We start from the raw sequence: 14,307 nt of genomic DNA, 5'->3' as shown, positions 1-14,307 counted from the left end.
TGGCATGGGGGCATGGGTAGGAATGAAGTATCACCATGGGAGAGCCCCGAACAAACCTGGGAGCCCAGGGGAGCTTTCCTGGGAGCAAGGACTATTTGAGCTGAGTGCTGAAGCCTGAGCAGGTGATCAGAAGACAGATGAAGGAGTGAAAAGGGCATTCCAGGAAAAAGGAACAGCGTGGACCAAGGTGGAGCTGCAGACACTGGTGCATAAGGGGGAGAAGTGGGAGCAAGTCTGGAGCCACTGGAAAAAGGGTCATGTCCAAATCCAGGGGGCCGAGAAGTATCCACTGAGCTGTGTAGGGGTGGGACAAGCGCCAGGTCGAAGATCTCCCCACCTCCTGGGGTTGGCGGTCATGGATGCCGAGCAGCCTCCAACTTTTCAAAGTCAATGAGTAACTTGAGGGGCTGGGCAGGGTCAGGCCTGCTGCTGTGGGCCCAGGGGTGTTTTCCACTCCTGAGCAAGCGTGGCTGGCCCGCCTACCTGCTCAAGTGTCCGCCCTGCCCTGTTCCACCCAGTTCGGCCTGGCCAGCACTCCTGTAGAAAGACTCCTCTCACCTGGCAGCTGGACCAAGGGAAGCCAGCCTCGGGCATCGGCGGGTGAGGGCCTGGGACCTGGGACCTGGGTCGGTGTCAGGGCTGAGGCGGGGGTTGGTGGCAGGGGAAGGAGAAACAGGCCCTATTGTCCAGGGAAGACTTCCCGGGGGGATCGGTGTGGCTGTCCACGCTCTGCGTGCCCAGCGCGGTGCTGAGAGCTGGAAAACACTGAGGTGAGGGCAGGGGTCCTGTCCTGTGAGGGCTCCATGTCTGCAGGATAACAGTGGGAGCTAGAACAGTCTTGGAGACCCTGAGCCCCGAGTCCTCTGTTTCAGGAAGAATTCTCCCGTGGTCAAATCCTCTGTGACCTTGGTCAGCTCTTGCCCTTCAGGCCTTGCCTACGATGTGAGGCGACCACAGGAGGTGGCCCTCAGTGTCATCAGGGTCTTTCTAGCTTCAAACTTTGGTGATTCAGGGAGACTGCTGGGAAATGAGTACTTGGGATCCACGAGCTGGGGAGGCTATGGTGGGAAGGAGACGGAAGTCTGGAGGTGAAGTTCCCTGTGGAGATCCTTGTGGGCACAAGAACCAAGAGATGCAGCGCAGCTGGGCCTGGGGCTCTTGGTGGGCTCTTCTGGCCAAGGAGCCAGACACTGCGCTGCAGGCGATGGGGAGCCACAGGCCCCTCAAAGCAGAGGAAGAGGAGGCCAGTCTGTTGTGAAGCCCAGCTATGTGTATGCAGTAGGCTCAGGCCGGGGAGGGAGGGGGTGGGAGGGGAGCGGGCAGCGTCCAAGTGGTGGGGGGCAGGGCTGCTCTGAGAACTGCTGGGGCAGCACAAGACAGGGCACAGGAGGAGGCCTGCCTGCCTGCCCCCTAGTCCAGGTGAAGGAGGAGGGGCCGTTGTGCCCTGTGGGGCCTGGGGAAGCTGCGGCCTGGGACTCAGTGGGAAACGGTGAGGAACACTTTCTAGAGGGAGGGTTATGGGAGGGACCCTCTGCCTACCAACTGGGGCTGGATCCTTACAGGCCCATCCTGACCATGGTCGCTGCCTGGCTCTGGCTACTTTGCTTCTTGGTCCCCCAGGTGAGTCAGGCCCTCTCCTCACCCTCAGATCCTGGCCTTGGGGATTGCACCTTCACCCCCTACTCCATCTGGACCAGGTGCACTGACTATGGATGGTAGTGTCTGGGGGATGTGGCTCTAGGCCTGTCATGGGGTTAGGAGGTCAAAGGCCAGGGGGCGGAGGGATAAAGTATGACCAGGCCCAGGGAAGGGGTAGAAATTCCCCTTCTCTGTCGGGTCATAGCACCCAAGGGAGGAAGGTACAGCTTGGTGACGTGTTGAGAATCCCTCCACAGGCTCTCCCTAGAGCCCAGCCTGCAGAGCTGTATGTCGAAGTCCCGGAAAACTATGGTGGAAATTTCCCTTTGTACTTGACGAAGGTGAGTCTGAGAGCTGACTGGGTAGGCTGCCCTCCCCAGGTCCTGCTTCCCCTACCTCCAGCCTCCCTTTCTCTTCGTTGCTCTGGCTTTCTAGAGAATATATGGTATAGTGTGAATGGCTAGTAAGATCTTCATCTCAGAAGAAAGCAGAGCTTTAAATGGAAGGAGGGGAACTTCTCTGGCGGTCCAGTAGTTAGGACTCAGTGCTGTCACTGCCGGGGCCCCAGGTGCAATCCCTGATCAAGGAGCTAAAAATCCCAGAGGCTGCACGGCATGGCCCCCAAATTTTAAAACATAAAAATTAATTAGTTAATTAAAAGATGAAGTGATGGAGGAGGGGTTTCAAGTTTCAGAAAGTAAGGCAGAGAGTATAACGGAGCACCCAATACAGGGGGGAAGAGCTTTGGCTTTGAATGTCCATCCTGTTCCTTACTGGCTTTGTGACATTGGGCAAGCGCAAGCCCTCTCTGAGCCTCAGTTTCCCCATATTAAAAAACAGGGCTATTGGGTGGAAGGGGCATCCCCCAGACTCGCCCCCGGCTCCCTTCACCTCTGTTCTTCCTCCACCAGCTGCCGTTGCCCCGAGAGGAGACTGAGGGCCAGGTTGTGCTGTCAGGAGATGCAGGAGTGGCAGGGGAGGGCCCCTTTGCTGTGGACCCAGAAGCTGGCTTCCTGCTGGTGACCAGGGCCCTGGACCGGGAGGAACAGGCCGAGTACCAGCTACAGGTACGGCTGGGCCGGGGGAGGGGGAAGTCGCCTGGGGAGGGTGGGGCTCTGACCACTCCTTCTTGTCAGGTCACCCTGGAGACCGAGGACAGACATGTCCTGTGGGGCCCGCAACCTGTGCGTGTGCGTGTGAAGGATGAGAATGACCAGGTGCCCCACTTCTCCCAGGCCACCTACAAAGTTCAGCTGAGCCGGGGTACTAGGCTGGGTGAGTGCCCAAAGCAGTGAGCTCACAGCAAGGTCAGGTGGGCACCGATGGGAGAACACAGGAAACAGATGGCCAGAGAGATGGCATAGGGACAGGGCAACAGGGTCCAAACCACTCCCCTCCCATTTCTGTCTCATCTGCACCCCCCACCCAACTGAGGGTCCACAGGTGAGTTCCATCTACTCTAGGCCTCAGTTTACTCATCTGTGCAGTGGGGTGAAGAGTCATGGCACACCTTCAGAGTCCTGATATGACGATGGGTATGGAAGGAAGAACGAGGGAGAGGTAGGTGAAGCGTGGGAGGCTCTCCCCATGCCTTCACCCCTAATGGTAAACTCTCTCCATACTCCCAGGTGTCCCCTTCTTCTTCCTGGAGGCTTCTGATGGGGATGAGCCAGGCACAGCCAACTCGGATCTTCGGTTCCACATCCTGAACCAGGCCCCAGCCCAGCCGGCTTCAGATATGTTCCAGCTGGAACCTCGGCTGGGTGCTCTGGCTCTGAGCCCTGAGGGTGAGCCTGAGCTCAGTGTGAAAAGGGAGGAACGGGAAGAGCTGGGTTTCATCTGAGCTGTAGGATGGGTTTGCAGCTCAAGAGATAAAAGAGGAGGAAAGAATATTGCAGCTGGGGTGGGTAGCAAGGCAAAATCATGTGTGGAGCCAGGACCATGCATGGAGAATGAGGAAATGGTGTGCCTGGAAGCAGGTGGTTCAGTGGTAAAGAATCCGCCTGCAATGCAGGAGGACCAGGTTTGATCCCTGGGTTGGGAAGATCCCCTGGAGAAGGGAATTGCAACCCACTCCAATATTCTTGCCTGGAGAATCCCACAGACAGTGGAGTCTTGTGGGCTACAGTTCATGGGGTCACAAAGAGTTGGACACAACTGAGCAACTAAGCATGCATGTGACTGGAAGTGCCTACATTTACAAACCTGGGCCTAAGAGGCAAGGGTAGGAGAGACCTGAGGGGTTGTGGCCCAGAACACTGCTGAGAGACCTTGAGTCGGATGGCAAAAGAGACTCGGACCTAGAAGTTCAAACCAAAGAAACAAATTGGGAAGAGAAAAAGAAGTCAGTCATACAGCTTTCTCATTCACCCATCTACCACCCAACCACATACATAGTCCATCTACCCAGCCATCCATCCACAGGTTCAAATCCCCATCTAGCTAGCCTCCATCCATCCATCTAGTCAACTGTCCATTTATCCAACCAGTCATTCACTCATCTACATATCCACCCATGTATCCCCTCATCCTGGCCATCCACGAATCCACCTTTCATTGTGCAGACAGATGTGCAAGTAATTCTGCAGACTGTCAAGTCCAGGCTGGGTGCTCACAATGGTGCTACAGGTCCCTCTCATCTCTTGGCCAAGAGAGTATCCTGAACACCTGCCATGTACTTGGCTTTGTTTGGTTCCTTGCTGAGAAGGATGCCCTGGCCCCCTGACCAGCTGACTGCCTTCCCCTTCTAGGGAGCGCCAGCCTAGACAAGGCTCTGGAGGGGTACTACCAGCTGTTGGTACAGGTCAAGGACATGGGTGACCAGGCTTCGGGCCACCAGGCCACAGCCACTATAGATGTCTCTATAGTGGAGAACACCTGGGTTCCCCTAGATCCTGTCCACCTGGCAGAGAATCTCCAAGTCCCATACCCACACCACATTGCCCAGGTGAGTAAATAGCTGTTACAGCTGAAATAACTCCGTGGATGGTGCAGCTGGGCCTGAGTCTTGTGGAGATTTGGGGTTTGGATCTGGGGCCCAACTTGACCTTGACTCCTGCTCTGCCTTTAACTACGCTCCCCTCTCCTCTGTCCCCATCAGCTTCCATGATGCAATGAGTGTTTAAAGGACCAGGCCCTGAGCTCTGTGCTCTGACCTCACCCCAGGCTTCCTCACAGAACAGCTGCTACCTCCTTGCTGCCATAGGGATTGTCACCTAGGCCAGGAATGTCTCAGGCCTCCTCGAGGAATGCCCTGGGGTCAGGCTCAGTCCCAGAGGGCAGAGAATAAAACAATCTGGTCATTCAGATACTTTGGGCCGGATCCAGGCTTGAACCAGGGCAAGGCCACCACAGAGTTGCCACAACAACCGCTCTGAACAAAAGGACCCTACCTGGACTCCCGAGAGGACAGTCGCTTGCCTGGAGTCACATGGCAGTTGGGGCGCAGGCTCCCTAAACCGTGAACAGTTGGAACATAAGGGATAACATGGGCTATTCCTGCCCCTCATTCTGTGTCCCCCTCCCAGGTCCACTGGAATGGGGGGAATGTACATTATCACCTGGAGAGCCAGCCCCAGGGACCCTTTGATGTGGACACAGAGGGGAAACTCTATGTGACCCAGGAGCTGGACCGAGAAGCCCAGGCTGAGGTGAGATGAAAGGGGAGCCAGGACAGGCTGAGAGGTGTTTGGTCCCTGGTCAGGGGGCTTCTGGGGGTGTCACATCCTCCACAAGCACTGAGGCAGAAGAACTGGAGCGGTCTGCCAGACCCTGGTCTTCACCTGAAGCCCTCCCACTGCCCACTACAGTACCTGCTCCAGGTGCGGGCTCAGAACACCCACAGCGAGGACTACGCGGAACCACTGGAGTTGCAGGTGGTGGTGACGGATGAGAATGACAATGCACCCGTCTGCCCCCCACGAGGCCCCTCGGTCAGCATCCCGGAGCTCAGCCCCCCAGGTGGGCTATGGGCCCTGTTAGGGGGTTGGGTAGTGGTAAAGTCCCTGTGAACAATGCCACGTGACTCTCCTGTGCTGTGGGGCCAGCCAGCCCCAGGCCCCTATATCAACGTCCGACCCAACACACACACATACACAAAGAAGAGTAGGGGGGTAAGGTCTCCGGGCTTGGCTGTGGTCCCACCCAGGTGAGTGTCATCTTCGCAGGCACCAAGGTGGCTAAGGTTTCAGCAGAGGATGCCGATGCCCCCAGTTCCCCCAATTCCCATGTTGTGTATCAGCTACTGAGCCCTGAGCCTGAGGAGCCGGCAGAACTGAGAGCCTTCGAGCTGGACTCCTCCTCGGGGAGCGTGACCCTGGGGGCTGCCCAGCTCCAAGCTGGCCAGAACATCCTGCTTCAGGTGCTGGCCGTGGACCTAGGAGGAACAGATGGTGGTAAGTGCCCCAATGGTGACAGGGGTTCCCTGACCCCTCGGCTCCTACCCTGGCCTCCCCAACATGCCCTCCTCTGTCTCAGGCCTCAGCAGCACCTGTGAAATACCAGTCACCATTACAGACATCAATGACCATGCCCCTGAGTTCACCGCTTCCCAGGTAAGCGGGCACAGGGAAGGACCCCTTCAGAAGGCAGTAATGGTGGGCTCACAGCCTCTCGCCATCTCTCCAGATTGAGCCCGTAAGTCTCCCTGAGGATGCAGAGCCTGGGACTCTGGTGACCACACTCACGGCCACTGATGCTGACCTCGAGCCTGCCTTCCGCCTCATGGACTTTGCCATCGAGGCAGGGGATGAGGAGGGGACCTTCAGCCTGGACTGGGAGCCAGACTCCGGTCATGTCCAGCTGCGACTCCTCAAAGTAAGGGGCTAGGGTTGGAGAAGGGGTGCACACATACACACATGCATTCATGCATGAGGGCGCCATGCCTTGGCCCACACAGTAACCCAGGTCCCTCTGGTTCCAGAACCTCAGCTATGAGGCAGTTCCAAGCCACAGGTTGGTGGTGGTGGTGCGGAACGTGGAAGAGCTGGTGGGGCCAGGCCCAGGCCCAGGAGCCACAGCCACTGTGACTGTGCTGGTGGAAAGGGTGGTGCCGCCTCCTCAGCTGGACCAGGAGAGCTATGAGGCCAGCGTGCCCATCAGCACCCCTGCCGGCTCTCTCCTGCTGACCGTCCAGCCCTCAGACCCCCTGAGCAGTCCCCTCAGGTAAGCCAGGAGCCCAGCCCCCTACCTAGACTGGACCTCCTCTGTTCCTTGGGGATGACCCCCAGACCTCAGAGGGAACTCACATTATTTATAACCTGGAAAGTTCCTCAAATCATTGGCTAATATGCAGGTTGTGACTCTTGGGGGCACCAGGGTAGCAGGGAGAAGGGGTGCTGGGACCCCTTGAGAGCTCAGATGATGCCTCCTCATTCCATCCTGTATACCCGGCCCTCTTCCTGCCACCCACCCAGACTGCAGCACTGGGTGCTGTTCCCAGGCCTCTAGCTCCATTCTTGGCCCTTTGTGGGCTGACCTGGGAACAGTGGAATTAAGTCTAGAGCCCCACAGGCTCTAGTGTGGTCCCTCTCTCAGCCTCAGTGTCAGTGGTTTAAGCCCCGCCCCATCCCAACAAGTCCCTTAAGCGGGAGACAGATCATGGATGCTGCTGCTGCCTTCAAGTCACAGAGGGAATGTGGGACTCAGGCAGGTTACATGGCCCTGGAGGTCTCTAGGCAAGACTCCATATGCGGTCACTGCCTCCCTGCCCATTTTCTTTGGGCCTCAGGTTCTCCCTGGTCAATGACTCCGAGGGCTGGCTCTGCATCAAGGAGATCTCCGGGGAGGTGCACACAGCCCGGCCCCTGCAGGGCGCCCAGCCTGGGGACATGTACACAGTGCTCATAGAGGCCCAGGATGCAGGTATGGCCAGCCTATGGTAGGGACCCCTACGAGGGTGAGAGAGCCTCAGACAGACAGATGGGCAGGACCAAGCCTCCTCCCCAGGCCCCTTGCTGGCATCCACTCTGCCCCCAGGCAGGACGGAGGGACAAGGAGCTGGGTACAGTGTCCTTCTCTGAGAATGCCTGGCCTCTGCCCCGCCACCACCGTCCTCGCCAGACACTTGTAATCCCCCAGCCTCAGCCCTGGGGCGGTTGAGGGGGGGTGCCTCTTAGGGTGTCAGCTTTAGACACAAACTGGGAGCAAAGGGTTTGGTGCTGGGCGGGAGGTAAGGGAGCAGATAAGGGCCAGGGGCTCTCCTCAGGAGGCGTGCCAGGAGGTGAGCTTGGATGAGGTCAGGTGGGGAGAACTCCAAACACCATGTTGACGGGATGAAGAGCTGGCCTGGGGCGGGATGTCAGGTTTCAGCTCTGAGCTGGGCTGTCCTGTGATGCAAGACAGACCAGCAGGGGTGAGCTCATGTACAGGCAGGGCATTTCTGCATTGTTGGGCCCTGGCTCCAGGGGCCAGGGGTGGGGGTGGGGGGTGAGGCAAGCTTTCCATCCAAAAAGGCACAGAAAGGCCTGGCAGGTGTTTGCATGGTGAAGGGGTGAAGGGCATTGTGAGGAAGAGACTAGCGTGGAGATGCTGGCATGGAGAGGTGGAGGGGGAGGGGAAGGAGGGGCACAAAAGGGGCTCAGCGGGGTGAGAAGATGGACTGTGGGGAAGGGGACCAGCCCAGGGACCCTGAATTCACCCCACCGCCCCACAAGGGGCCGAGCCACCCCAGTACTGCCTCCTCTGCAGATGAACCAACGCTGAGCACCTCTGCGACCCTTGTGATCCACTTCCTGAAGGCCCTTCCTGCCCCAACCCCGACGCTGGCTCCCGTGCCCTCCCGACACCTATGCACACCTCGCCAGGACCATGGCGTGGTTGTCAGTGGCCCCAGGGAGGACTCTGATCTGGCTGGTGGACATGGTCCCTTCAGCTTTGCGCTTGGTCCCAACCCCACGGTGCAGCGGGACTGGCGTCTCCGGGCTCTCAATGGTGCGTGCCGCGGAGAGCCGGGAGGCGGTGGCCAAGGCGGGGCGGCGCCAAGGCGGGGCGGGGCTTTCGGAAGCGAGACACCTCTCCCGGTGAGGGTGGGGCCGGGCCTGGGGGGAGCAGCCTGGTGACTGATCGCTGCTTATGGTCCCAACAGGGTCCCATGCCTACCTCACCTTGGGCCTGCATTGGGTGGAGCCTCGCGAACACGTAGTCCCCATAGCTGTCAGCCACGATAACCAGATATGGCATATCCAGGTCCGAGGTGAGGCCGGGCTGGGGTGCGGCCAAGGTCAGGGGCATGCAGTTTCTGAGGGAGCCACTGGGACCAAGGGGGAGGGACTGGGCAACGTGTCTGCAGGCTCATGTGGACCGCATATACCTGTGCACACCTGCACATGTGTGGCTGGGCACGCGGAGCCCAGTGCACGCAGGCACATGCACAAAGGAGCTTGCATCCCACCCCCACACCCATCAACACGTACACAGGCACAGAAGCACACATACAAGCTAGCTGGGCTGGGCTAAAGGCGCTGAGAAGCTGGGAGCCCTCCCCCACTGCCCTGACCCTCCTCTGCCTGTCCTCAGTGATCGTGTGTCGTTGCAACGTGGAGGGGCAGTGCATGCGCAAGGTGGGCCGAATGAAGGGCATGCCCACGAAGCTGTCGGCGGTGGGCATTCTCGTGGGCACCCTGATAGCAATAGGTAACGGAGGCTGGGCTCCTGCGTGGGGGAGGGCAATGGTAGTCAGAGCCACAGCCTCCAGATAAACAGTGCCCTTGTTCCCATGGTGCCCCCCAGGGCTGAGAAGAAACCTCCCCAACTCTCGTAATCATTATGCTCTTGCCTCCCCATACCATGCTGCTGCTGCTGCTGCTGCTAAGTTGCTTCAGTCGTGTCTGACTCTGTGCACCCCATTCTCACTGATAACAGCATTTACTGTTACACTGTTACACCTTAACTGTGTATCAGCCAAGCACAGGTTTATTGAGTTGAATCTTCCCACAACCTTGTGATGCTGGCATTTCCCCGCTTTTCCAGGTGAGGTCACTGATGCTCAGAGAGGTTAAGTAACTTGGAGTTTACACAGCCAGCGTGTGGCAGAGCTCACTCTTTCCAGCCTAATTCCTTCAGTTCAAGCCTCTCTTTCCATCCCCTTTGTTTCTTTAGCGCCCTAAATATTTTTTTTTCCTGGCTGGTTTTCTTTACTGGTGCTAGGACATTGCTACAATGTGCCTTCCTCTCAGAGGTCCATGGGGACAACTCACTGGCTCCCAAACGACCCCTTCTCTGTTCCCCAGAGAAGGGGACCTTGGAGGCTGGGGCGTTCTGGGGCAGCCTCAAGGGGATGGGTGCCTGCTGAGGGCTGGATGAGCCAGTCATGCTCCTTCAGGCACCAGGACCACAGAGTCATATCCAGTTCACCTTCAGAGATGCTGTTTAGGAAACTGCTTCCTCATTAAATCAATTCCAATAGCAAGGAGTCCCCAGGGATAGACAGGTCCTACTGCCCTTTCTGAGGGGTGATCTATCCCTCTCTGGCTCCTCAGGCATCTTCCTCATCCTCATCTTCACCCACTTGACCCTGGCGAGGAAGAAGGACCTGGATCAGCCAGTAGACAGTGTGCCCCTGAAGGTGGCAGTTTAAATGGTCCAGGCAGCCCCTGCTGGGAACTTGGCATCTGGCTGCATCAGAATCCACTGGGAGACGGCCCAGCACTCCAGATCCACGAGGCCGAGACAAGGCAAGAAGCCCCTTCACTTGCCTTAGGAGGGAGGAAACATCACCGGACATGTCTGTGGGGCCTGCACACTGACTCAAGTGCCCGTGGAACCACTTCAGATGGCTCATGTCTGTCCAATAATAAAGCCTCAGAGAACCGGCCTTGGGTTCTCAGGGACCATGTGTCCATGTCCAAGTGTCCATTTGCATGTGCATCATTCAAGTCCACCTGCCCCTTCATCCCTTCCCCATCTCCTGCTGCACAGAAAGGGTCTCAAGGCTTGAGGAACGAGCCTGGGGTCCCCTGTGGGGATAAGACATGAGATCTTGAGGCTGGAGACAAATGGGTCATTTCTCTGGGCATTCGGAGACCACTGGCTGCAGACTCTGGATGGGTTAACTGTCCAGGCAATGGTTGAGGAGGGTGTCCTTGAGAGTGACATGGACTCACAGGTGCTCTTGGAAGGCAACTTGTGAGTCCATGTCCTGTACACATGTATGAGGACACTCACGTCCCTATATGTGAATCACCTGCATGCAGGGGTGGGCAGAGGTCCCCAAGTTTCAGCAGGGGTCTGGGTAGGAATGGTAAGGGCCCCATGCTGCTGGAAAGGAGAGGTGAGGCTGGGGATGGGTCTCTCTGCCCTTGGCCCCAAGGCACCTTTGAGTTTTACACTCAGGCTGATGAGGAGTCTGCAAAAAATCAGAGAATTACTCATATGGACACCACTGGGGTGACATAGGAACCCTCGTGGCTCACCTTGCCCCTGCCCCAGGTGAGAACCCTTTCCCCTGGCCTGAGATTAAGCCACAGCCTGATGCTAAGCCCTGACCCCATCTCCAGGCTGACCTCTCATCCCTGACCCTTTGACTGACCCCAGACACATACTGATCCCCCATGCCTTCATCCCAATGGTCTCTGGGATGGGACTTGTTGTCCCAGGCACCCTGAGCTGATGATGGTAAATCATGGGGAAAGGAGAAAAACAATCTCAGTGGGGCCCAGGCCCTATTTTTAGGAGATAATCTCCTCACTCCTGGCAGATTCTGTGGGATGGAGGCCAAGCACAGCCAAGAGATATGGGGCAGGCATCCTGGAGGGCTTGGGGGAGCCTGGGAAACTCAGCCAGGATCCCCAGCCCAAGGATGGACTCTGAAGCTGATCCTAGCCACTCTGGATCCATGTCATCCCTCCCACCCCCACCTCATGGGAGGCTCTGCTGACAATACGGTCCAAGCAGAGCTTCCTGCCCATCTCCTAGGATCCTCTGCTTGACCTGCATCTACTCAGAAGCCTTCAAGGTACAAAGCTCTTCGAAAGCAGATCTCAGTGAATCTTTCCATCAATGTGAGAGGGTGGGTTTATTGGCCCTATTTTTCCAGTGAAGGAATTTGAAGGTCAGGAAAATTAAGGGCTGCAACTGGGAGTCTTAGAAGCAGGGCGGTCAAGGTTTGTGTTACCTCTCCAGCAGTGTCCACAGCCCTCAGCAGGTCTCTGCACCCACGAGATTCCCCCAGAAGGGCTTTAGGGATCAGCCAGGCCAGCAACTTCTTATCAGGTTGGAAAAGTAAATCCCAAAGAGGTGGAGAAGCCTTCCCAAGTTCATCCATTCAAGGGGACGCAGCAGCTGAGCTGGGCCCCAGGAATTAGCTGCTTTCTGGGTCCTGGTTCTGGATAGGTAGATAGGTTGATAGGTGGGTGAGTGGATGAATGGATGGGCGGGTGGGAGGGTGGGCCGAAGATGAATGGGTAGACAGGCAGATAGACAGATGGGTGTGTGAATAAGTGGATGGCTATACCGGTTGGTAAGCAGGTAGGTGGAGCCCCCACAAAGGAAAGGGTGGCTGACAGGACACCAGGGCTCAAGAGGGCATCTGCCTCAATACGAGGTCTCAAGCCTCTAGACCTCAGAGCACTTTCTGACTGTGGGGCTGACAACAGGGTCCACAACCCCCAACAACAAGGGCTCCATTTTCCTGAGCACCTGTAGACATAAGTCTCTCCTGCCATTCTCAGCTCCTTCTATAGAGGGAAGGGCGGGGCGTGGAGGGGCGTGGCTTTCCCTGGCTCTCTGAGGGAGAGAAACAGAAACTGGCGCTCTTTTGTGGGCTCGGTGGTAGGTCAGTGAGCTCACCCTGCAGGCGGGGCTTGGACCCTGCAAGGGCAAGGCTGACGGGGGTGGGGGGTAACTGGTGGCTCTGTGTGGGCAGAAGGACACGTGATTTGTGCTCTGCCTCCTCCCTGCTGTGTGCTCCCAGGGCGGGGTCTCTCTACTTTTCTGAGCCTCAGTGTTCTCGTCGATAAAATAGAGTTGTTGAGAGGACTACACAAGGTAATCCCTGAAAAAAAAACGTGTGTAGAACAATGGCGGGCACATAGTAGGAGCTCTATCTACATGGTTTTCCCTGGTCTGTGGACTGTGGGTTGGGGTGGGGCTCACCTCAGACGCCTACAGTCACAGATTCTGACACCCTCCCCAGGGGGCCTGCGAGGCCCGGGCTTTTGGAAGAGACTGTGGAGAAGGACCCCAACTCTTGCTCCCATGAAGCCCTGCTGGGTGACCCTGGGCGAGACATCCCTTCCAGCCTTGGCTCCTCGCCAGCTCCAAGGCTCTCTCTGGGTGCTGCTGAGGGTTCTCACGGGGTTCGGACTGGTCTGGAGAGAGTTGTGGGATCCACCCTGGTGGGGAGCTCATGGTCTCCCTCTCTCAGGCCCCTTCCAGAGGCATAGGGCCAGATCAAAGGGACCCAGCACTGAGCACTGGGAGGCGGGCCTGGAAAGAATGTAAACATGAGGATATTTTTAAACTTTTTCCAGACCCAGAGATTAGGGCTCTTGAAGCAAGAGACCCAGAGGTCAGTCTGGCCCTTTGCTCACAAAGAAAAAAACGATCTTGGGACCTCAGAGACAACCCCTCCTCCAAACCCACTCACACCCACCAAGACTCATCTCAAGACTAGCTTAGGCCTCAGGGCAGAAGTTCTTTCTCTAATCTCACCTCCGAACGTCCTATTGCTGTGGGATAACGTGTTTCTAATGAGAGGGTCTCAGGAACGTGTGAGGACCCAGAGGACTGAGGGGTGAGGAGGCCTACCTGAGAACTAGTTCCAGGAGACTGAGCTTGGAGACCCCATGGTGGCCCAGTCACTCCATTAGAAGTCCGTGTGTGCCTGTGTGCGCATGAGTGTGTCTGTGTGTGTGTGTGTGTTAAACACTAGTCTGTGTGGTAAAAGCGTGCCAGGAACCCACCCCAGCCCTTCTCTTCTTTCCCTTCCCTAGCATCCCTGGGCCCCTCCCCCCGGGACTCCTTGGATCTATGGGGGACATGGAGTGGGGGCAGGAGGTAGGCTTGAGGGTCAAGAGAACAGGGAAGATGAGGAGAGCTAGAGGGCTGGGAGGGCTGAGAAGGCTGGGGGAGGGGCTGGGTCCAGGTTTGAGCCATGCAATGAGTCAGGCTGTGAGCGATTCAGGGGCCATGGTCCAGGGGAATGGGTCTCAGCCTCATCTCCTTTAATTACCCCCAGGTGCCACAGTGACTCAGGACTTAGATGCAAGCCTCCCTAAATCTCCCTGCCTCAAATGTCATGGTGACGCTCACCCTGGATTCCATGACAACAGCCTCTTCTCTCAGAATGATGCAGCCACCCTTGTGGCTGTGGAGCACACAACAGGCGTGTCACAGGCAGACTCAGAGAGGGAACTCAGCCACAGCATATGCCTTATCCCAGGGACTCCAGTACCCCCATCCATATCCCCTCTGACCAAGATGTCCAAGGGTCAGAGTTCCCAGGGGCATTCAGGAGACAGGCCCGCAGCAGGTACCAGGACAGTGAAGGGCCCTAGCAAGAGGAGAGGCCTTGTTGGCCATTTTCCATGCCTCAGGAGGCTGCTGGGCCACCTTACTCTGCTTATGGGCCCAGAGAAGGACAGTGTCTGGCTCCAGGTCATACCGCTTGTCAGAGGAGGGCGGGGCTCCAGCCCCAGGATCTGCGCAAGACAGTGTGCTCCCCTGCAGGTC

General features: G+C 57.3%; 1 protein-coding gene across 2 annotated transcripts; it reads left to right on the top strand.

Moving 5' to 3' along the window:
- CDH16 (cadherin 16) lies at positions 467 to 10,481 on the top strand. 2 transcript variants are annotated; one of them, XM_018062094.1, is made up of 18 exons: positions 469 to 600; positions 1,563 to 1,620; positions 1,896 to 1,979; positions 2,550 to 2,705; positions 2,775 to 2,913; positions 3,267 to 3,425; positions 4,389 to 4,585; positions 5,166 to 5,288; positions 5,448 to 5,598; positions 5,805 to 6,032; positions 6,115 to 6,191; positions 6,265 to 6,453; positions 6,560 to 6,801; positions 7,367 to 7,500; positions 8,326 to 8,568; positions 8,723 to 8,830; positions 9,154 to 9,270; positions 10,116 to 10,481. In XM_018062094.1, exons 2-18 carry the CDS (start codon positions 1,576 to 1,578, stop codon positions 10,211 to 10,213), a joined length of 2,490 nt encoding a protein of 829 aa, XP_017917583.1. In that variant the 5' UTR covers positions 469 to 600; positions 1,563 to 1,575; the 3' UTR covers positions 10,214 to 10,481. The 2 variants fall into 2 exon arrangements, with proteins under 2 accessions (XP_017917584.1, XP_017917583.1); XM_018062095.1 differs by lacking the exon at positions 9,154 to 9,270 and having other exon boundaries at positions 467 to 600; positions 10,116 to 10,479.

Source organism: Capra hircus, chromosome 18, assembly GCF_001704415.2.
Source record: "Capra hircus breed San Clemente chromosome 18, ASM170441v1, whole genome shotgun sequence".
Lineage (NCBI taxonomy): Eukaryota > Metazoa > Chordata > Mammalia > Artiodactyla > Bovidae > Capra > Capra hircus.
The sequence above is the reverse complement of the archived record's forward strand: the minus strand, read 5'-3'. Positions and strand labels throughout refer to the sequence as shown.

What these genes read in the sequence shown, in the direction of transcription:
- CDH16 (XM_018062094.1), top strand. Translation starts at nt 1,576, where the DNA reads ATGGTCGCTGCCTGGCTCTGGCTACTTTGCTTCTTGGTCCCCCAG. An exon ending in TCCCTTTGTACTTGACGAAG is followed by an intron (nt 1,980 to 2,549) that starts GTGAGTCTGAGA and finishes TTCCTCCACCAG; the next exon opens with CTGCCGTTGCCCCGAGAGGA. An exon ending in AGGCCGAGTACCAGCTACAG is followed by an intron (nt 2,706 to 2,774) that starts GTACGGCTGGGC and finishes CCTTCTTGTCAG; the next exon opens with GTCACCCTGGAGACCGAGGA.